The sequence below is a fragment of the Artemia franciscana genome, unplaced genomic scaffold, assembly GCF_032884065.1.
Source record: "Artemia franciscana unplaced genomic scaffold, ASM3288406v1 PGA_scaffold_67, whole genome shotgun sequence".
NCBI classification, from domain to species: domain Eukaryota; kingdom Metazoa; phylum Arthropoda; class Branchiopoda; order Anostraca; family Artemiidae; genus Artemia; species Artemia franciscana.
In genome coordinates this window covers 83,916-106,077 of record NW_027062705.1, presented here as the reverse complement: position 1 = coordinate 106,077, position 22,162 = coordinate 83,916, and the positions used below count along the sequence as shown (strand labels likewise).

The following is a 22,162-nucleotide window of genomic DNA, read 5'->3' as shown; positions in this document are numbered from 1 at the left end:
AGAAGAAGCATTAATTCCCTTCGTTTTAGCTTCTTTATGCATTTCATAGCCCAGCAAACTGATATTGCAGCGATAGAGGTTGGAATTCCAATGGCAAAACATTTATACACTACTAGCTGTTGGGTTGGCGCTTCGCGTTGTAGTTGTGTCCCTGTGTCCCGGTCGTCATTTATATTCCCTGTGTCCCGGTCGTCATTTGTATCCCGGTGTCCCGGTCTGTATATACATTCGTTTTTTAGTTTTGTTTTTCTCCTTTATTTTTCATTTTTTTCCTTTTTTATTTTTTTCCTTTTTTAGGTTTTTTAGTTTTTTAGCTTTTTTAGTTTTTTTATTAGTTTTTAGTTTTTTTTTTCCACCAGATCTATCTTTTATTACCCAAGGTCACTTTTTCATCTTGAAATATTCCTAGCCATTGTGATGTAGCCCTATTAACGTTAATTTTCAAACTGATTCTAGCACCTTGAACTTGCAAAACACATAAAAGCTCATTCATTTTGCTCAAACGTTAATCTAGGCTGCTTCAATTTATCAGCATTATCGAAGTCCAGGAAAGTTTTTCATCCCCATTTAATTCCATGTTTTGCTGTTGCCTTTCTTGTGCTCCTTAAGACAAAGTCCATCAAAATGATCCATATTAAGGGTGATATACCACAACCCTGATTAACTCCTGATTTAGTATTAAACGAGTTATCCACGCGCTATCACACGAGTTATGCTTCTCCCACACCCAACATTTTACCAAACACTTCTAATACAAAAATTAAATAGCTATTTTTTCAAAGGATTCGAAAGGTCCAGAAATTTTGTCTTTGAGGATAACAAATCCCCCTAGCCCTTAGGGCAAGGGTTGTATTTTATGCACTGGTGTATAGAAGGTTTTTATAGAAAGCGCTGTCATAGAAACTTCGGAAGGGGCTCATTCGATTGGTAATCAAAAATTCTAGTGCTCTTTCTAAGAATCAAAGTGATCGAATGGCTGCTACCCCCCCCGCACACAGACACACTTCGCACTGTTCCTAAATGCATCTAATAGAAATTTTGAGTCAGCAATTTTATTCAAACAGTACAAAAACAGGATCCCAGAACGTTCTATTGCTTTCGCATAAAAAATTACAGTCCGAAGTACAGACAACAAATAAATAAGCCAAAGAATAAAGCCCTTTTAAAATTTTAGTTTTCCATTTTTCTTCTTCCTCTCCATCATCAGACTTTTGAAGTCTTTACGTGCGGCTACAAGTTCATCTCTTTTGGTCATTTCCTTTGGATTATAAGCAGATTCGATAATGTTTTGAATACAACCGGCTAAAAGGGTATCTGCGACCAACTGTGTACGTGGCCCTACACAGAGGACATTTTGTTTGGTTTTCTGCATTCTGAAGGACGCAAGCTTCGCAGAAAGCGTGTAGACACGGCAGTCTAACTGGCTCAACAAATAACTAATAGCAGATGCTGCCAGATTCAGTACGAAGTACAGACAACAAATAAATCAGCCAGAAAATAAAGCCCTTTTAAAATTTTAGTTTTCCATTTTTTCTTCTTCCTCTCCATCATCAGACTTATCAAGTCTTTATGGGCGGCTACAAGTTCATCCCTTTCAGTCATTTCATTTGGATTATAAGCAGATTCGATAATGTTTTGAATACAACCGGCTAAAAGGGTATCTTTGCGACCAACTGTGTACGTGGCCCTACACAGAGGACATTTTGTTGGGTTTTCTTCATTCTTAAGGACGCAAGCTTCGCAGAAAGCGTGTAGACACGGCAGTCTAACTGGCTCAACAAATACCTCATAGCAGATGCTGCAAGATAGTTCAGAATCCAATAGGTCAAGTTTTTTTTTCTTAAACTCTGTTACTTCTTTGCAAGTATTAAATTCGTCCGGGTTAGCTTGTTTACATCTTTTAATATCAAGTGGCTTCTTCTTAGACTCTGTTAATGCAGTAGAAGCATTAATTCCCTTCGTTTTACCTTCTTTATGCTTTTTTATAGCCCAGGAAACTGATATTGCAGCGATAGAGGCTGGAATTCCAATGGCAAAACATTTATACACTATATTCATTACACGCTATATTGATTATCACAGTAAAAGATGTACTGAATTAATGATTACCACAGCCTCATAGCAGATGCTGCAAGATAGTTCAGAATCCAATAGGTCAAGCATTTTTTTCTTAAACTCTGTTACTTCTTTGCAAGTATTAAATTCGTCCGGGTTAGCTTGTTTACATCTTTTAATATCAAGTGGCTTCTTCTTAGACTCTGTTAATGCAGAAGAAGCATTAACTCCCTCCTTTGTTTTAGCTTCTTTATGCATTTCATAGCCCAGCAAACTGATATTGCAGCGATAGAGGTTGGAATTCCAATGGCAAAACATTTATACACTACTAGCTGTTGGGTTGGCGCTTCGCGTTGTAGTTGTGTCCCTGTGTCCCGGTCGTCATTTATATTCCCTGTGTCCCGGTCGTCATTTGTATCCCGGTGTCCCGGTCTGTATATGCATTCGTTTTTTAGTTTTATTTTTCTCCTTTATTTTTCATTTTTTTCCTTTTTTATTTTTTTTCTTTTTTAGGTTTTTTAGGTTTTTTAGTTTTTTTATTAGTTTTTAGTTTTTTTTTCCACCTGATCCATCTTTTATTACCCAAGGTCACTTTTTCATCTTGGAATATTCCTAGGCATTGTGATGTAGCCCTATTAACGTTAATTTTCAAACTGATTCTAGCACCTTGAACTTGCAAAACACATAAAAGCTCATTCATTTTGCTCAAACGTTAATCTAGGCTGCTTCAATTTATCAGCATTATCTAAGTCCAGGAAAGTTTTTCATCCCCATTTAATTCCATGTTTTGCTGTTGCCTTTCTTGTGCTCCTTAAGACAAAGTCCATCAAAATGATCCATATTAAGGGTGATATACCACAACCCTGATTAACTCCTGATTTAGTATTAAACGAGTTATCCACGCGCTATCACACGAGTTATGCTTCTCCCACACCCAACATTTTACCAAACACTTCTAATACAAAAATTAAATAGCTATTTTTTCAAAGGATTCGAAAGGTCCAGAAATTTTGTCTTTGAGGATAACAAATCCCCCTAGCCCTTAGGGCAAGGGTTGTATTTTATGCACTGGTGTATAGAAGGTTTTTATAGAAAGCGCTGTCATAGAAACTTCGGAAGGGGCTCATTCGATTGGTAATCAAAAATTCTAGTGCTCTTTCTAAGAGTCAAAGTGATCGAATGGCTGCTACCCCCCCCCCCCCCCCCGCACACAGACACACTTCGCACTGTTTCTAAATGCATCTAATAGAAATTTTGAGTCAGCAATTTTATTCAAACAGTACAAAAACAGGATCCCAGAACGTTCTATTGCTTTCGCATAAAAAATTACAGTCCGAAGTACAGACAACAAATAAATAAGCCAAAGAATAAAGCCCTTTTAAAATTTTAGTTTTCCATTTTTCTTCTTCCTCTCCATCATCAGACTTTTCAAGTCTTTACGTGCGGCTACAAGTTCATCTCTTTTGGTCATTTCCTTTGGATTATAAGCAGATTCGATAATGTTTGGTTTTCTTCATTCTTAAGGACGCAAGCTTCGCAGAAAGCGTGTAGACACGGCAGTCTAACTGGCTCAACAAATACCTCATAGCAGATGCTGCAAGATAGTTCAGAATCCAATAGGTCAAGCATTTTTTTCTTAAACTCTGTTACTTCTTTGCAAGTATTAAATTCGTCCGGGTTAGCTTGTTTACATCTTTTAATATCAAGTGGCTTCTTCTTAGACTCTGTTAATGCAGTAGAAGCATTAATTCCCTTCGTTTTACCTTCTTTATGCTTTTTCATAGCCCAGAAAACTGATATTGCAGCGATAGAGGCTGGAATTCCAATGGCAAAACATTTATACACTATATTCATTGCACGCTATATAGATTATCACAGTAAAAGATGTACTGAATTAATGATTACCACAGCCTCATAGCAGATGCTGCAAGATAGTTCAGAATCCAATAGGTCAAGCATTTTTTTCTTAAACTCTGTTACTTCTTTGCAAGTATAAAATTCGTCCGGGTTAGCTTGTTTACATCTTTTAATATCAAGTGGCTTCTTCTTAGACTCTGTTAATGCAGAAGAAGCATTAATTCCCTTCGTTTTAGCTTCTTTATGCATTTCATAGCCCAGCAAACTGATATTGCAGCGATAGAGGTTGGAATTCCAATGGCAAAACATTTATACACTACTAGCTGTTGGGTTGGCGCTTCGCGTTGTAGTTGTGTCCCTGTGTCCCGGTCGTCATTTATATTCCCTGTGTCCCGGTCGTCATTTGTATCCCGGTGTCCCGGTCTGTATATATATTCGTTTTTTAGTTTTGTTTTTCTCCTTTATTTTTCATTTTTTTCCTTTTTTATTTTTTTTCTTTTTTAGGTTTTTTAGTTTTTTAGCTTTTTTAGTTTTTTTATTAGTTTTTAGTTTTTTTTTTCCACCTGATCTATCTTTTATTACCCAAGGTCACTTTTTCATCTTGAAATATTCCTAGCCATTGTGATGTAGCCCTATTAACGTTAATTTTCAAACTGATTCTAGCACCTTGAACTTGCAAAACACATAAAAGCTCATTCATTTTGCTCAAACGTTAATCTAGGCTGCTTCAATTTATCAGCATTATCTAAGTCCAGGAAAGTTTTTCATCCCCATTTAATTCCATGTTTTGCTATTGCCTTTCTTGTGCTCCTTAAGACAAAGTCCATCAAAATGATCCATATTAAGGGTGATGTACCACAACCCTGATTAACTCCTGATTTAGTATTAAACGAGTTATCCACGCGCTATCACACGAGTTATGCTTCTCCCACACCCAACATTTTACCAAACACTTCTAATACAAAAATTAAATAGCTATTTTTTCAAAGGATTCGAAAAGTCCAGAAATTTTGTCTTTGAGGATAACAAATCCCCCTAGCCCTTAGGGCAAGGGTTGTATTTTATGCACTGGTGTATAGAAGGTTTTTATAGAAAGCGCTGTCATAGAAACTTCGGAAGGGGCTCATTCTATTGGTAATCAAAAATTCTAGTGCTCTTTCTAAGAATCAAAGTGATCGAATGGCTGCTACCCCCCCCCCCCGCACACAGACACACTTCGCACTGTTCCTAAATGCATCTAATAGAAATTTTGAGTCAGCAATTTTATTCAAACAGTACAAAAACAGGATCCCAGAACGTTCTATTGCTTTCGCATAAAAAATTACAGTTCGAAGTACAGACAACAAATAAATAAGCCAAAGAATAAAGCCCTTTTAAAATTTTAGTTTTCCATTTTTCTTCTTCCTCTCCATCATCAGACTTTTCAAGTCTTTACGTGCGGCTACAAGTTCATCTCTTTTGGTCATTTCCTTTGGATTATAAGCAGATTCGATAATGTTTTGAATACAACCGGCTAAAAGGGTATCTGCGACCAACTGTGTACGTGGCCCTACACAGAGGACATTTTGTTTGGTTTTCTTCATTCTGAAGGACGCAAGCTTCGCAGAAAGCGTGTAGACACGGCAGTCTAACTGGCTCAACAAATAACTAATAGCAAATGCTGCCAGATACAGTACGAAGTACAGACAACAAATAAATCAGCCAAAAAATAAAGCCCTTTTAAAATTTTAGTTTTCCATTTTTTCTTCTTCCTCTCCATCATCAGACTTATCAAGTCTTTATGGGCGGCTACAAGTTCATCCCTTTCAGTCATTTCATTTGGATTATAAGCAGATTCGACAATGTTTTGAATACAACCGGCTAAAAGGGTATCTTTGCGACCAACTGTGTACGTGGCCCTACACAGAGGACATTTTGTTTGGTTTTCTTCATTCTTAAGGACGCAAGCTTCGCAGAAAGCGTGTAGACACGGCAGTCTAACTGGCTCAACAAATACCTCATAGCAGATGCTGCAAGATAGTTCAGAATCCAATAGGTCAAGCATTTTTTTCTTAAACTCTGTTACTTCTTTGCAAGTATTAAATTCGTCCGGGTTAGCTTGTTTACATCTTTTAATATCAAGTGGCTTCTTCTTAGACTCTGTTAATGCAGTAGAAGCATTAATTCCCTTCGTTTTACCTTCTTTATGCTTTTTCATAGCCCAGGAAACTGATATTGCAGCGATAGAGGCTGGAATTCCAATGGCAAAACATTTATACACTATATTCATTGCACGCTATATAGATTATCACAGTAAAAGATGTACTGAATTAATGATTACCACAGCCTCATAGCAGATGCTGCAAGATAGTTCAGAATCCAATAGGTCAAGCATTTTTTTCTTAAACTCTGTTACTTCTTTGCAAGTATTAAATTCGTCCGGGTTAGCTTGTTTACATCTTTTAATATCAAGTGGCTTCTTCTTAGACTCTGTTAATGCAGAAGAAGCATTAATTCCCTTCGTTTTAGCTTCTTTATGCATTTCATAGCCCAGCAAACTGATATTGCAGCGATAGAGGTTGGAATTCCAATGGCAAAACATTTATACACTACTAGCTGTTGGGTTGGCGCTTCGCGTTGTAGTTGTGTCCCTGTGTCCCGGTCGTCATTTATATTCCCTGTGTCCCGGTCGTCATTTGTATCCCGGTGTCCCGGTCTGTATATACATTCGTTTTTTAGTTTTGTTTTTCTCCTTTATTTTTCATTTTTTTCCTTTTTTATTTTTTTTCTTTTTTAGGTTTTTTAGTTTTTTAGCTTTTTTAGTTTTTTTATTAGTTTTTAGTTTTTTTTTTCCACCTGATCTATCTTTTATTACCCAAGGTCACTTTTTCATCTTGAAATATTCCTAGCCATTGTGATGTAGCCCTATTAACGTTAATTTTCAAACTGATTCTAGCACCTTGAACTTGCAAAACACATAAAAGCTCATTCATTTTGCTCAAACGTTAATCTAGGCTGCTTCAATTTATCAGCATTATCTAAGTCCAGGAAAGTTTTTCATCCCCATTTAATTCCATGTTTTGCTGTTGCCTTTCTTGTGCTCCTTAAGACAAAGTCCATCAAAATGATCCATATTAAGGGTGATGTACCACAACCCTGATTAACTCCTGATTTAGTATTAAACGAGTTATCCACGCGCTATCACATGAGTTATGCTTCTCCCACACCCAACATTTTACCAAACACTTCTAATACAAAAATTAAATAGCTATTTTTTCAAAGGATTCGAAAAGTCCAGAAATTTTGTCTTTGAGGATAACAAATCCCCCTAGCCCTTAGGGCAAGGGTTGTATTTTATGCACTGGTGTATAGAAGGTTTTTATAGAAAGCGCTGTCATAGAAACTTCGGAAGGGGCTCATTCGATTGGTAATCAAAAATTCTAGTGCTCTTTCTAAGAATCAAAGTGATCGAATGGCTGCTACCCCCCCCCCCCCCGCACACAGACACACTTCGCACTGTTCCTAAATGCATCTAATAGAAATTTTGAGTCAGCAATTTTATTCAAACAGTACAAAAACAGGATCCCAGAACGTTCTATTGCTTTCGCATAAAAAATTACAGTCCGAAGTACAGACAACAAATAAATAAGCCAAAGAATAAAGCCCTTTTAAAATTTTAGTTTTCCATTTTTCTTCTTCCTCTCCATCATCAGACTTTTCAAGTCTTTACGTGCGGCTACAAGTTCATCTCTTTTGGTCATTTCCTTTGGATTATAAGCAGATTCGATAATGTTTTGAATACAACCGGCTAAAAGGGTATCTGCGACCAACTGTGTACGTGGCCCTACACAGAGGACATTTTGTTTGGTTTTCTTCATTCTGAAGGACGCAAGCTTCGCAGAAAGCGTGTAGACACGGCAGTCTAACTGGCTCAACAAATAACTAGTAGCAGATGCTGCCAGATACAGTACGAAGTACAGACAACAAATAAATCAGCCAAAAAAATAAAGCCCTTTTAAAATTTTAGTTTTCCATTTTTTCTTCTTCCTCTATCATCAGACTTATCAAGTCTTTATGGGCGGCTACAAGTTCATCCCTTTCAGTCATTTCATTTGGATTATAAGCAGATTCGATAATGTTTTGAATACAACCGGCTAAAAGGGTATCTTTGCGACCAACTGTGTACGTGGCCCTACACAGAGGACATTTTGTTTGGTTTTCTTCATTCTTAAGGACGCAAGCTTCGCAGAAAGCGTGTAGACACGGCAGTCTAACTGGCTCAACAAATACCTCATAGCAGATGCTGCAAGATAGTTCAGAATCCAATAGGTCAAGCATTTTTTTCTTAAACTCTGTTACTTCTTTGCAAGTATTAAATTCGTCCGGGTTAGCTTGTTTACATCTTTTAATATCAAGTGGCTTCTTCTTAGACTCTGTTAATGCAGTAGAAGCATTAATTCCCTTCGTTTTACCTTCTTTATGCTTTTTCATAGCCCAGGAAACTGATATTGCAGCGATAGAGGCTGGAATTCCAATGGCAAAACATTTATACACTATATTCATTGCACGCTATATAGATTATCACAGTAAAAGATGTACTGAATTAATGATTACCACAGCCTCATAGCAGATGCTGCAAGATAGTTCAGAATCCAATAGGTCCAAGCATTTTTTTCTTAAACTCTGTTACTTCTTTGCAAGTATTAAATTCGTCCGGGTTAGCTTGTTTACATCTTTTAATATCAAGTGGCTTCTTCTTAGACTCTGTTACCCTTCGTTTTAGCTTCTTTATGCATTTCATAGCCCAGCAAACTGATATTGCAGCGATAGAGGTTGGAATTCCAATGGCAAAACATTTATACACTACTAGCTGTTGGGTTGGCGCTTCGCGTTGTAGTTGTGTCCCTGTGTCCCGGTCGTCATTTATATTCCCTGTGTCCCGGTCGTCATTTGTATCCCGGTGTCCCGGTCTGTATATACATTCGTTTTTTAGTTTTGTTTTTCTCCTTTATTTTTCATTTTTTTCCTTTTTTATTTTTTTTCTTTTTTAGGTTTTTTAGTTTTTTAGCTTTTTTAGTTTTTTTTATTAGTTTTTAGTTTTTTTTCCACCTGATCTATCTTTTATTACCCAAGGTCACTTTTTCATCTTGAAATATTCCTAGCCATTGTGATGTAGCCCTATTAACGTTAATTTTCAAACTGATTCTAGCACCTTGAACTTGCAAAACACATAAAAGCTCATTCATTTTGCTCAAACGTTAATCTAGGCTGCTTCAATTTATCAGCATTATCTAAGTCCAGGAAAGTTTTTCATCCCCATTTAATTCCATGTTTTGCTGTTGCCTTTCTTGTGCTCCTTAAGACAAAGTCCATCAAAATGATCCATATTAAGGGTGATATACCACAACCCTGATTAACTCCTGATTTAGTATTAAACGAGTTATCCACGCGCTATCACACGAGTTATGCTTCTCCCACACCCAACATTTTACCAAACACTTCTAATACAAAAATTAAATAGCTATTTTTTCAAAGGATTCGAAAGGTCCAGAAATTTTGTCTTTGAGGATAACAAATCCCCCTAGCCCTTAGGGCAAGGGTTGTATTTTATGCACTGGTGTATAGAAGGTTTTTATAGAAAGCGCTGTCATAGAAACTTCGGAAGGGGCTCATTCGATTGGTAATCAAAAATTCTAGTGCTCTTTCTAAGAATCAAAGTGATCGAATGGCTGCTACCCCCCCCCCCCGCACACAGACACACTTCGCACTGTTCCTAAATGCATCTAATAGAAATTTTGAGTCAGCAATTTTATTCAAACAGTACAAAAACAGGATCCCAGAACGTTCTATTGCTTTCGCATAAAAAATTACGGTCCGAAGTACAGACAACAAATAAATAAGCCAAAGAATAAAGCCCTTTTAAAATTTTAGTTTTCCATTTTTCTTCTTCCTCTCCATCATCAGACTTTTCAAGTCTTTACGTGCGGCTACAAGTTCATCTCTTTTGGTCATTTCCTTTGGATTATAAGCAGATTCGATAATGTTTTGAATACAACCGGCTAAAAGGGTATCTGCGACCAACTGTGTACGTGGCCCTACACAGAGGACATTTTGTTTGGTTTTCTTCATTCTGAAGGACGCAAGCTTCGCAGAAAGCGTGTAGACACGGCAGTCTAACTGGCTCAACAAATAACTAATAGCAGATGCTGCCAGATACAGTACGAAGTACAGACAACAAATAAATCAGCCAAAAAATAAAGCCCTTTTAAAATTTTAGTTTTCCATTTTTTCTTCTTCCTCTCCATCATCAGACTTATCAAGTCTTTATGGGCGGCTACAAGTTCATCCCTTTCAGTCATTTCATTTGGATTATAAGCAGATTCGATAATGTTTTGAATACAACCGGCTAAAAGGGTATCTTTGCGACCAACTGTGTACGTGGCCCTACACAGAGGACATTTTGTTTGGTCTTCATTCTTAAGGACGCAAGCTTCGCAGAAAGCGTGTAGACACGGCAGTCTAACTGGCTCAACAAATACCTCATAGCAGATGCTGCAAGATAGTTCAGAATCCAATAGGTCAAGCATTTTTTTCTTAAACTCTGTTACTTCTTTGCAAGTATTAAATTCGTCCGGGTTAGCTTGTTTACATCTTTTAATATCAAGTGGCTTCTTCTTAGACTCTGTTAATGCAGTAGAAGCATTAATTCCCTTCGTTTTACCTTCTTTATGCTTTTTCATAGCCCAGGAAACTGATATTGCAGCGATAGAGGCTGGAATTCCAATGGCAAAACATTTATACACTATATTCATTGCACGCTATATAGATTATCACAGTAAAAGATGTACTGAATTAATGATTACCACAGCCTCATAGCAGATGCTGCAAGATAGTTCAGAATCCAATAGGTCAAGCATTTTTTTCTTAAACTCTGTTACTTCTTTGCAAGTATTAAATTCGTCCGGGTTAGCTTGTTTACATCTTTTAATATCAAGTGGCTTCTTCTTAGACTCTGTTAATGCAGAAGAAGCATTAATTCCCTTCGTTTTAGCCACTTCATGCATTTCATAGCCCAGCAAACTGATATTGCAGCGATAGAGGTTTGAATTCCAATGGCAAAACATTTATACACTACTAGCTGTTGGGTTGGCGCTTCGCGTTGTAGTTGTGTCCCTGTGTCCCGGTCGTCATTTATATTCCCTGTGTCCCGGTCGTCATTTGTATCCCGGTGTCCCGGTCTGTATATACATTCGTTTTTTAGTTTTGTTTTTCTCCTTTATTTTTCATTTTTTTCCTTTTTTCTTTTTTTTCTTTTTTAGGTTTTTTAGTTTTTTAGCTTTTTTAGTTTTTTTATTAGTTTTTAGTTTTTTTTTCCACCTGATCTATCTTTTATTACCCAAGGTCACTTTTTCATCTTGAAATATTCCTAGCCATTGTGATGTAGCCCTATTAACGTTAATTTTCAAACTGATTCTAGCACCTTGAACTTGCAAAACACATAAAAGCTCATTCATTTTGCTCAAACGTTAATCTAGGCTGCTTCAATTTATCAGCATTATCTAAGTCCAGGAAAGTTTTTCATCCCCATTTAATTCCATGTTTTGCTGTTGCCTTTCTTGTGCTCCTTAAGACAAAGTCCATCAAAATGATCCATATTAAGGGTGATATACCACAACCCTGATTAACTCCTGATTTAGTATTAAACGAGTTATCCACGCGCTATCACACGAGTTATGCTTCTCCCACACCCAACATTTTACCAAACACTTCTAATACAAAAATTAAATAGCTATTTTTTCAAAGGATTCGAAAGGTCCAGAAATTTTGTCTTTGAGGATAACAAATCCCCCTAGCCCTTAGGGCAAGGGTTGTATTTTATGCACTGGTGTATAAAAGGTTTTTATAGAAAGCGCTGTCATAGAAACTTCGGAAGGGGCTCATTCGATTGGTAATCAAAAATTCTAGTGCTCTTTCTAAGAATCAAAGTGATCGAATGGCTGCTACCCCCCCCCCCCCGCACACAGACACACTTCGCACTGTTCCTAAATGCATCTAATAGAAATTTTGAGTCAGCAATTTTATTCAAACAGTACAAAAACAGGATCCCAGAACGTTCTATTGCTTTCGCATAAAAAATTACAGTCCGAGGTACAGACAACAAATAAATAAGCCAAAGAATAAAGCCCTTTAAAAATTTTAGTTTTCCATTTTTCTTCTTCCTCTCCATCATCAGACTTTTCAAGTCTTTACGTGCGGCTACAAGTTCATCTCATTTGGTCATTTCCTTTGGATTATAAGCAGATTCGATAATGTTTTGAATACAACCGGCTAAAAGGGTATCTGCGACCAGCTGTGTACGTGGCCCTACACAGAGGACATTTTGTTTGGTTTTCTTCATTCTGAAGGACACAAGCTTCGCAGAAAGCGTGTAGACACGGCAGTCTAACTGGCTCAACAAATAACTAATAGCAGATGCTGCCAGATACAGTACGAAGTACAGACAACAAATAAATCAGCCAAAAAATAAAGCACTTTTAAAATTTTAGTTTTCCATTTTTTCTTCTTCCTCTCCATCATCAGACTTATCAAGTCTTTATGGGCGGCTACAAGTTCATCCCTTTCAGTCATTTCATTTGGATTAGAAGCAGATTCGATAATGTTTTGAATACAACCGGCTAAAAGGGTATCTTTGCGACCAACTGTGTACGTGGCCCTACACAGAGGACATTTTGTTTGGTTTTCTTCATTCTTAAGGACGCAAGCTTCGCAGAAAGCGTGTAGACACGGCAGTCTATCTGGCTCAACAAATACCTCATAGCAGATGCTGCAAGATAGTTCAGAATCCAATAGGTCAAGCATTTTTTTTTTAAACTCTGTTACTTCTTTGCAAGTATTAAATTCGTCCGGGTTAGCTTGTTTACATCTTTTAATATCAAGTGGCTTCTTCTTAGACTCTGTTAATGCAGTAGAAGCATTAATTCCCTTCGTTTTACCTTCTTTATGCTTTTTCATAGCCCAGGAAACTGATATTGCAGCGATAGAGGTTGGAATTCCAATGGCAAAACATTTATACACTATATTCATTGCACGCTATATAGATTATCACAGTAAAAGATGTACTGAATTAATGATTACCACAGCCTCATAGCAGATGCTGCAAGATAGTTCAGAATCCAATAAGTCAAGCATTTTTTTCTTAAACTCTGTTACTTCTTTGCAAGTATTAAATTCGTCCGGGTTAGCTTGTTTACATCTTTTAATATCAAGTGGCTTCTTCTTAGACTCTGTTAATGCAGAAGAAGCATTAATTCCCTTCGTTTTAGCTTCTTTATGCATTTCATAGCCCAGCAAACTGATATTGCAGCGATAGAGGTTGGAATTCCAATGGCAAAACATTTATACACTACTAGCTGTTGGGTTGGCGCATCGCGTTGTAGTTGTGTCCCTGTGTCCCGGTCGTCATTCATATTCCCTGTGTCCCGGTCGTCATTTGTATCCCGGTGTCCCGGTCTGTATATACATTCGTTTTTTAGTTTTGTTTTTCTCCTTTATTTTTCATTTTTTTCCTTTTTTCTTTTTTTTCTTTTTTAGGTTTTTTAGTTTTTTAGCTTTTTTAGTTTTTTTATTAGTTTTTAGTTTTTTTTTCCACCTGATCTATCTTTTATTACCCAAGGTCACTTTTTCATCTTGAAATATTCCTAGCCATTGTGATATAGCCCTATTAACGTTAATTTTCAAACTGATTCTAGCACCTTGAACTTGCAAAACACATAAAAGCTCATTCATTTTGCTCAAACGTTAATCTAGGCTGCTTCAATTTATCAGCATTATCTAAGTCCAGGAAAGTTTTTCATCCCCATTTAATTCCATGTTTTGCTGTTGCCTTTCTTGTGCTCCTTAAGACAAAGTCCATCAAAATGATCCATATTAAGGGTGATATACCACAACCCTGATTAACTCCTGATTTAGTATTAAACGAGTTATCCACGCGCTATCACACGAGTTATGCTTCTCCCACACCCAACATTTTACCAAACACTTCTAATACAAAAATTAAATAGCTATTTTTTCAAAGGATTCGAAAGGTCCAGAAATTTTGTCTTTGAGGATAACAAATCCCCCTAGCCCTTAGGGCAAGGGTTGTATTTTATGCACTGGTGTATAGAAGGTTTTTATAGAAAGCGCTGTCATAGAAACTTCGGAAGGGGCTCATTCGATTGTTAATCAAAAATTCTAGTGCTCTTTCTAAGAATCAAAGTGATCGAATGGCTGCTACCCCCCCCCGCACACAGACACACTTCGCACTGTTCCTAAATGCACCTAATAGAAATTTTGAGTCAGCAATTTTATTCAAACAGTACAAAAACAGGATCCCAGAACGTTCTATTGCTTTCGCATAAAAAATTACAGTCCGAAGTATAGACAACAAATAAATAAGCCAAAGAATAAAGCCCTTTTAAAATTTTAGTTTTCCATTTTTCTTCTTCCTCTCCATCATCAGACTTTTCAAGTCTTTACGTGCGGCTACAAGTTCATCTCTTTTGGTCATTTCCTTTGGATTATAAGCAGATTCGATAATGTTTTGAATACAACCGGCTAAAAGGGTATCTGCGACCAACTGTGTACGTGGCCCTACACAGAGGACATTTTGTTTGGTTTTCTTCATTCTGAAGGACGCAAGCTTCGCAGAAAGCGTGTAGACACGGCAGTCTAACTGGCTCAACAAATAACTAATAGCAGATGCTGCCAGATACAGTACGAAGTACAGACAACAAATAAATCAGCCAAAAAATAAAGCCCTTTTAAAATTTTAGTTTTCCATTTTTTCTTCTTCCTCTCCATCATCAGACTTATCAAGTCTTTATGGGCGGCTACAAGTTCATCCCTTTCAGTCATTTCATTTGGATTATAAGCAGATTCGATAATGTTTTGAATACAACCGGCTAAAAGGGTATCTTTGCGACCAACTGTGTACGTGGCCCTACACAGAGGACATTTTGTTTGGTTTTCTTCATTCTTAAGGACGCAAGCTTCGCAGAAAGCGTGTAGACACGGCAGTCTAACTGGCTCAACAAATACCTCATAGCAGATGCTGCAAGATAGTTCAGAATCCAATAGGTCAAGCATTTTTTTCTTAAACTCTGTTACTTCTTTGCAAGTATTAAATTCGTCCGGGTTAGCTTGTTTACATCTTTTAATATCAAGTGGCTTCTTCTTAGACTCTGTTAATGCAGTAGAAGCATTAATTCCCTTCGTTCTACCTTCTTTATGCTTTTTCATAGCCCAGGAAACTGATATTGCAGCGATAGAGGCTGGAATTCCAATGGCAAAACATTTATACACTATATTCATTGCACGGTATATATATTATCACAGTAAAAGATGCACTGAATTAATGATTACCACAGCCTCATAGCAGATGCTGCAAGATAGTTCAGAATCCAATAGCTCAAGCATTTTTTTCTTAAACTCTGTTACTTCTTTGCAAGTATTAAATTCGTCCGGGTTAGCTTGTTTAAATCTTTTAATATCAAGTGGCTTCTTCTTAGACTCTGTTAATGCAGAAGAAGCATTAATTCCCTTCGTTTTAGCTTCTTTATGCATTTCATAGCCCAGCAAACTGATATTGCAGCGATAGAGGTTGGAATTCCAATGGCAAAACATTTATACACTACTAGCTGTTGGGTTGGCGCTTCGCGTTGTAGTTGTGTCCCTGTGTCCCGGTCGTCATTTATATTCCCTGTGTCCCGGTCGTCATTTGTATCTCGGTGTCCCGGTCTGTATATACAACCCTGATTAACTCCTGATTTAGTATTAAACGAGTTATCCACGCGCTATCACACGAGTTATGCTTCTCCCACACCCAACATTTTACCAAACACTTCTAATACAAAAATTAAATAGCTATTTTTTCAAAGGAATCGAAAGGTCCAGAAATTTTGTCTTTGAGGATAACAAATCCCCCTAGCCCTTAGGGCAAGGGTTGTATTTTATGCACTGGTGTATAGAAGGTTTTTATAGAAAGCGCTGTCATAGAAACTTCGGAAGGGGCTCATTCGATTGTTAATCAAAAATTCTAGTGCTCTTTCTAAGAATCAAAGTGATCGAATGGCTGCTACCCCCCCCCCCCCCCCGCACACAGACACACTTCGCACTGTTCCTAAATGCACCTAATAGAAATTTTGAGTCAGCAATTTTATTCAAACAGTACAAAAACAGGATCCCAGAACGTTCTATTGCTTTCGCATAAAAAATTACAGTCCGAAGTATAGACAACAAATAAATAAGCCAAAGAATAAAGCCCTTTTAAAATTTTAGTTTTCCATTTTTCTTCTTCCTCTCCACATCAGACTTTTCAAGTCTTTACGTGCGGCTACAAGTTCATCTCTTTTGGTCATTTCCTTTGGATTATAAGCAGATTCGATAATGTTTTGAATACAACCGGCTAAAAGGGTATCTGCGACCAACTGTGTACGTGGCCCTACACAGAGGACATTTTGTTTGGTTTTCTTCATTCTGAAGGACGCAAGCTTCGCAGAAAGCGTGTAGACACGGAAGTCTAACTGGCTCAACAAATAACTAATAGCAGATGCTGCCAGATACAGTACGAAGTACAGACAACAAATAAATCAGCCAAAAAATAAAGCCCTTTTAAAATTTTAGTTTTCCATTTTTTCTTCTTCCTCTCCATCTTCAGACTTATCAAGTCTTTATGGGCGGCTACAAGTTCATCCCTTTCAGTCATTTCATTTGGATTATAAGCAGATTCGATAATGTTTTGAATACAACCGGCTAAAAGGGTATCTTTGCGACCAACTGTGTACGTGGCCCTACACAGAGGACATTTTGTTTGGTTTTCTTCATTCTTAAGGACGCAAGCTTCGCAGAAAGCGTGTAGACACGGCAGTCTAACTGGCTCAACAAATACCTCATAGCAGATGCTGCAAGATAGTTCAGAATCCAATAGGTCAAGCATTTTTTTCTTAAACTCTGTTACTTCTTTGCAAGTATTAAATTCGTCCGGGTTAGCTTGTTTACATCTTTTAATATCAAGTGGCTTCTTCTTAGACTCTGTTAATGCAGTAGAAGCATTAATTCCCTTCGTTTTACCTTCTTTATGCTTTTTCATAGCCCAGGAAACTGATATTGCAGCGATAGAGGCTGGAATTCCAATGGCAAAACATTTTTACACTATATTCATTGCACGCTATATAGATTATCACAGTAAAAGATGTACTGAATTAATGATTACCACAGCCTCATAGCAGATGCTGCAAGATAGTTCAGAATCCAATAGGTCAAGCATTTTTTTCTTAAACTCTGTTACTTCTTTGCAAGTATTAAATTCGTCCGGGTTAGCTTGTTTACATCTTTTAATATCAAGTGGCTTCTTCTTAGACTCTGTTAATGCAGAAGAAGCATGAATTCCCTTCGTTTTAGCTTCTTTATGCATTTCATAGCCCAGCAAACTGATATTGCAGCGATAGAGGTTGGAATTCCAATGGCAAAACATTTATACACTACTAGCTGTTGGGTTGGCGCTTCGCGTTGTAGTTGTGTCCCTGTGTCCCGGTCGTCATTTATATTCCCTGTGTCCCGGTCGTCATTTGTGTCCCGGTCTGTATATACATTCGTTTTTTAGTTTTGTTTTTCTCCTTTATTTTTCATTTTTTTCCTTTTTTCTTTTTTTTCTTTTTTAGGTTTTTTAGTTTTTTAGCTTTTTTAGTTTTTTTATTAGTTTTTAGTTTTTTTTTTCCACCTGATCTATCTTTTATTACCCAAGGTCAATTTTTCATCTTAAAATATTCTTAGCCATTGTGATGTAGCCCTATTAACGTTAATTTTCAAACTAATTCTAGCACCTTGAACTTGCAAAACACATAAAAGCTCATTCATTTTGCTCAAACGTTAATCTAGGCTGCTTCAATTTATCAGCATTATCTAAGTCCAGGAAAGTTTTTCATCCCCATTTAATTCCATGTTTTGCTGTTGCCTTTCTTGTGCTCCTTAAGACAAAGTCCATCAAAATGATCCATATTAAGGGTGATATACCACAACCCTGATTAACTCCTGATTTAGTATTAAACGAGTTATCCACGCGCTATCACACGAGTTATGCTTCTCCCACACCCAATATTTTACCAAACACTTCTAATACAAAAATTAAATAGCTATTTTTTCAAAGGATTCGAAAGGTCCAGAAATTTTGTCTTTGAGGATAACAAATCCCCCTAGCCCTTAGGGCAAGGGTTGTATTTTATGCACTGGTGTATAGAAGGTTTTTATAGAAAGCGCTGTCATAGAAACTTCGGAAGGGGCTCATTCGATTGGTAATCAAAAATTCTAGTGCTCTTTCTAAGAATCAAAGTGATCGAATGGCTGCTACCCCCCCCCCCCTCCCCCGCACACAGACACACTTCGCACTGTTCCTAAATGCATCTAATAGAAATTTTGAGTCAGCAATTTTATTCAAACAGTACAAAAACAGGATCCCAGAACGTTCTATTGCTTTCGCATAAAAAATTACAGTCCGAAGTACAGACAACAAATAAATAAGCCAAAGAATAAAGCCCTTTTAAAATTTTAGTTTTCCATTTTTCTTCTTCCTCTCCATTATCAGACTTTTCAAGTCTTTACGTGCGGCTACAAGTTCATCTCTTTTGGTCATTTCCTTTGGATTATAAGCAGATTCGATAATGTTTTGAATACAACCGGCTAAAAGGGTATCTGCGACCAACTGTGTACGTGGCCCTACACAGAGGACATTTGTTTTGTTTTCTTCATTCTGAAGGACGCAAGCTTCGCAGAAAGCGTGTAGACACGGCAGTCTAACTGGCTCAACAAATAACTAATAGCAGATGCTGCCAGATACAGTACGAAGTACAGACAACAAATAAATCAGCCAAAAAATAAAGCCCTTTTAAAATTTTAGTTTTCCATTTTTTCTTCTTCCTCTCCATCATCAGACTTATCAAGTCTTTATGGGCGGCTACAAGTTCATCCCTTTCAGTCATTTCATTTGGATTATAAGCAGATTCGATAATGTTTTGAATACAACCGGCTAAAAGGGTATCTTTGCGACCAACTGTGTACGTGGCCCTACACAGAGGACATTTTGTTTGGTTTTCTTCATTCTTAAGGACGCAAGCTTCGCAGAAAGCGTGTAGACACGGCAGTCTAACTGGCTCAACAAATACCTCATAGCAGATGCTGCAAGATAGTTCAGAATCCAATAGGTCAAGCATTTTTTTCTTAAACTCTGTTACTTCTTTGCAAGTATTAAATTCGTCCGGGTTAGCTTGTTTACATCTTTTAATATCAAGTGGCTTCTTCTTAGACTCTGTTAATGCAGTAGAAGCATTAATTCCCTTCGTTTTACCTTCTTTATGCTTTTTCATAGCCCAGGAAACTGATATTGCAGCGATAGAGGCTGGAATTCCAATGGCAAAACATTTATACACTATATTCATTGCACACTATATAGATTATCACAGTAAAAGATGTACTGAATTAATGATTACCACAGCCTCATAGCAGATGCTGCAAGATAGTTCAGAATCCAATAGGTCAAGCATTTTTTTCTTAAACTCTGTTACTTCTTTGCAAGTATTAAATTCGTCCGGGTTAGCTTGTTTACATCTTTTAATATCAAGTGGCTTCTTCTTAGACTCTGTTAATGCCCTGTTATATTCCCAGTTAATTCTCTTCGTTTTAGCTTCTTTATGCATTTCATAGCCCAGCAAACTGATATTGCAGCGATAGAGGTTGGAATTCCAATGGCAAAACATTTATACACTACTAGCTGTTGGGTTGGCGCTTCGCGTTGTAGTTGTGTCCCTGTGTCCCGGTCGTCATTTATATTCCCTGTGTCCCGGTCGTCATTTGTATCCCGGTGTCCCGGTCTGTATATACATTCGTTTGTTAGTTTTGTTTTTCTCCTTTATTTTTCATTTTTTTTCCTTTTTTATTTTTTTCTTTTTTAGGTTTTTTAGTTTTTTAGCTTTTTTAGTTTTTTTATTAGTTTTTAGTTTTTTTTTCCACCTGATCTATCTTTTATTACCCAAGGTCACTTTTTCATCTTGAAATATTCCTAGCCATTGTGATGTAGCCCTATTAACGTTAATTTTCAAACTGATTCTAGCACCTTGAACTTGCAAAACACATAAAAGCTCATTCATTTTGCTCAAACGTTAATCTAGGCTGCTTCAATTTATCAGCATTATCTAAGTCCAGGAAAGTTTTTCATCCCCATTTAATTCCATGTTTTGCTGTTGCCTTTCTTGTGCTCCTTAAGACAAAGTCCATCAAAATGATCCATATTAAGGGTGATATACCACAACCCTGATTAACTCCTGATTTAGTATTAAACGAGTTATCCACGCGCTATCACACGAGTTATGCTTCTCCTACACCCAACATTTTACCAAACACTTCTAATACAAAAATTAAATAGCTATTTTTTCAAAGGATTCGAAAGGTCCAGAAATTTTGTCTTTGAGGATAACAAATCCCCCTAGCCCTTAGGGCAAGGGTTGTATTTTATGCACTGGTGTATAGAAGGTTTTTATAGAAAGCGCTGTCATAGAAACTTCGGAAGGGGCTCATTCGATTGGTAATCAAAAATTCTAGTGCTCTTTCTAAGAATCAAAGTGATCGAATGGCTGCTACCCCCCCCCCCCCGCACACAGACACACTTCGCACTGTTCCTAAATGCATCTAATAGAAATTTTGAGTCAGCAATTTTATTCAAACAGTACAAAAACAGGATCCCAGAACGTTCTATTGCTTTCGCATAAAAAATTACAGTCCGAAGTACAGACAACAAATAAATAAGCCAAAGAATAAAGCCCTTTTAAAATTTTAGTTTTCCATTTTTCTTCTTCCTCTCCATCATCAGACTTTTCAAGTCTTTACGTGCGGCTACAAGTTCATCTCTTTTGGTCATTTCCTTTGGATTATAAGCAGATTCGATAATGTTTTGAATGCAACCGGCTAAAAGGGTATCTGCGACCAACTGTGTACGTGGCCCTACACAGAGGACATTTTGTTTGGTTTTCTTCATTCTGAAGGACGCAAGCTTCGCAGAAAGCGTGTAGACACGGCAGTCTAACTGGCTCAACAAATAACTAATAGCAGATGCTGCCAGATACAGTACGAAGTACAGACAACAAATAAATCAGCCAAAAAATAAAGCCCTTTTAAAATTTTAGTTTTCCATTTTTTCTTCTTCCTCTCCATCATCAGACTTATCAAGTCTTTATGGGTGGCTACAAGTTCATCCCTTTCAGTCATTTCATTTGGATTATAAGCAGATTCGATAATGTTTTCAATACAGCCGGCTAAAAGGGTATCTTTGCGACCAACTGTGTACGTGGCCCTACACAGAGGACATTTTGTTTGGTTTTCTTCATTCTTAAGGACGCAAGCTTCGCAGAAAGCGTGTAGACACGGCAGTCTAACTGGCTCAACAAATACCTCATAGCAGATGCTGAATGATAGTTCAGAATCCAATAGGTCAAGCATTTTTTTCTTAAACTCTGTTACTTCTTTGCAAGTATTAAATTCGTCCGGGTTAGCTTGTTTACATCTTTTAATATCAAGTGGCTTCTTCTTAGACTCTGTTAATGCAGTAGAAGCATTAATTCCCTTCGTTTTACCTTCTTTATGCTTTTTCATAGCCCAGGAAACTGATATTGCAGCGATAGAGGCTGGAATTCCAATGGCAAAACATTTATACACTATATTCATTGCACGCTATATAGATTATCACAGTAAAAGATGTACTGAATTAATGATTACCACAGCCTCATAGCAGATGCTGCAAGATAGTTCAGAATCCAATAGGTCAAGCATTTTTTTCTTAAACTCTGATACTTCTTTGCAAGCATTAAATTCGTCCGGGTTAGCTTGTTTACATCTTTTAATATCAAGTGGCTTCTTTTTAGACTCTGTTAATGCAGAAGAAGCATTAATTCCCTTCGTTTTAGCTTCTTTATGCATTTCATAGCCCAGAAAACTGATATTGCAGCGATAGAGGTTGGAATTCCAATGGCAAAACATTTATACACTACTAGCTGTTGGGTTGGCGCTTCGCGTTGTAGTTGTGTCCCTGTGTCCCGGTCGTCATTTATATTCCCTGTGTCCCGGTCGTCATTTGTATCCCGGTGTCCCGGTCTGTATATACATTCGTTTTTTAGTTTTGTTTTTCTCCTTTATTTTTCATTTTTTTCCTTTTTTATTTTTTTTCTTTTTTAGGTTTTTTAGTTTTTTA

At 37.2% G+C, this 22,162-nt stretch overlaps 3 protein-coding genes across 3 annotated transcripts; all 3 read right to left on the bottom strand.

Moving 5' to 3' along the window:
• Window positions 1-1,458: 1,458 nt before the first annotated feature.
• LOC136042113 (E3 ubiquitin-protein ligase rnf8-B-like) lies at window positions 1,459-2,058 on the bottom strand. The gene has a single exon (XM_065727010.1). The coding sequence runs from the start codon at window positions 2,056-2,058 to the stop codon at window positions 1,459-1,461; it is 600 nt and encodes a 199-aa protein (XP_065583082.1).
• Window positions 2,059-7,914: 5,856 nt separating this feature from the next.
• Window positions 7,915-8,454, bottom strand: LOC136042112 (E3 ubiquitin-protein ligase rnf8-like). Its single transcript, XM_065727009.1, has one exon. It carries the CDS (start codon window positions 8,452-8,454, stop codon window positions 7,915-7,917), a length of 540 nt encoding a protein of 179 aa, XP_065583081.1.
• An 8,005-nt stretch (window positions 8,455-16,459) lies between these two features.
• Window positions 16,460-17,020, bottom strand: LOC136042111 (E3 ubiquitin-protein ligase rnf8-B-like). Its single transcript, XM_065727008.1, has one exon. It carries the CDS (start codon window positions 17,018-17,020, stop codon window positions 16,460-16,462), a length of 561 nt encoding a protein of 186 aa, XP_065583080.1.
• Window positions 17,021-22,162: the final 5,142 nt, after the last annotated feature.

Bases quoted from the DNA above. Each gene is read 5' to 3' on its own strand.
- LOC136042113 (XM_065727010.1), bottom strand. From the start codon at position 2,058: ATGAATATAGTGTATAAATGTTTTGCCATTGGAATTCCAGCCTCTATC.
- LOC136042112 (XM_065727009.1), bottom strand. From the start codon at position 8,454: ATGAATATAGTGTATAAATGTTTTGCCATTGGAATTCCAGCCTCTATC.
- LOC136042111 (XM_065727008.1), bottom strand. From the start codon at position 17,020: ATGAAAAAGCATAAAGAAGGTAAAACGAAGGGAATTAATGCTTCTACT.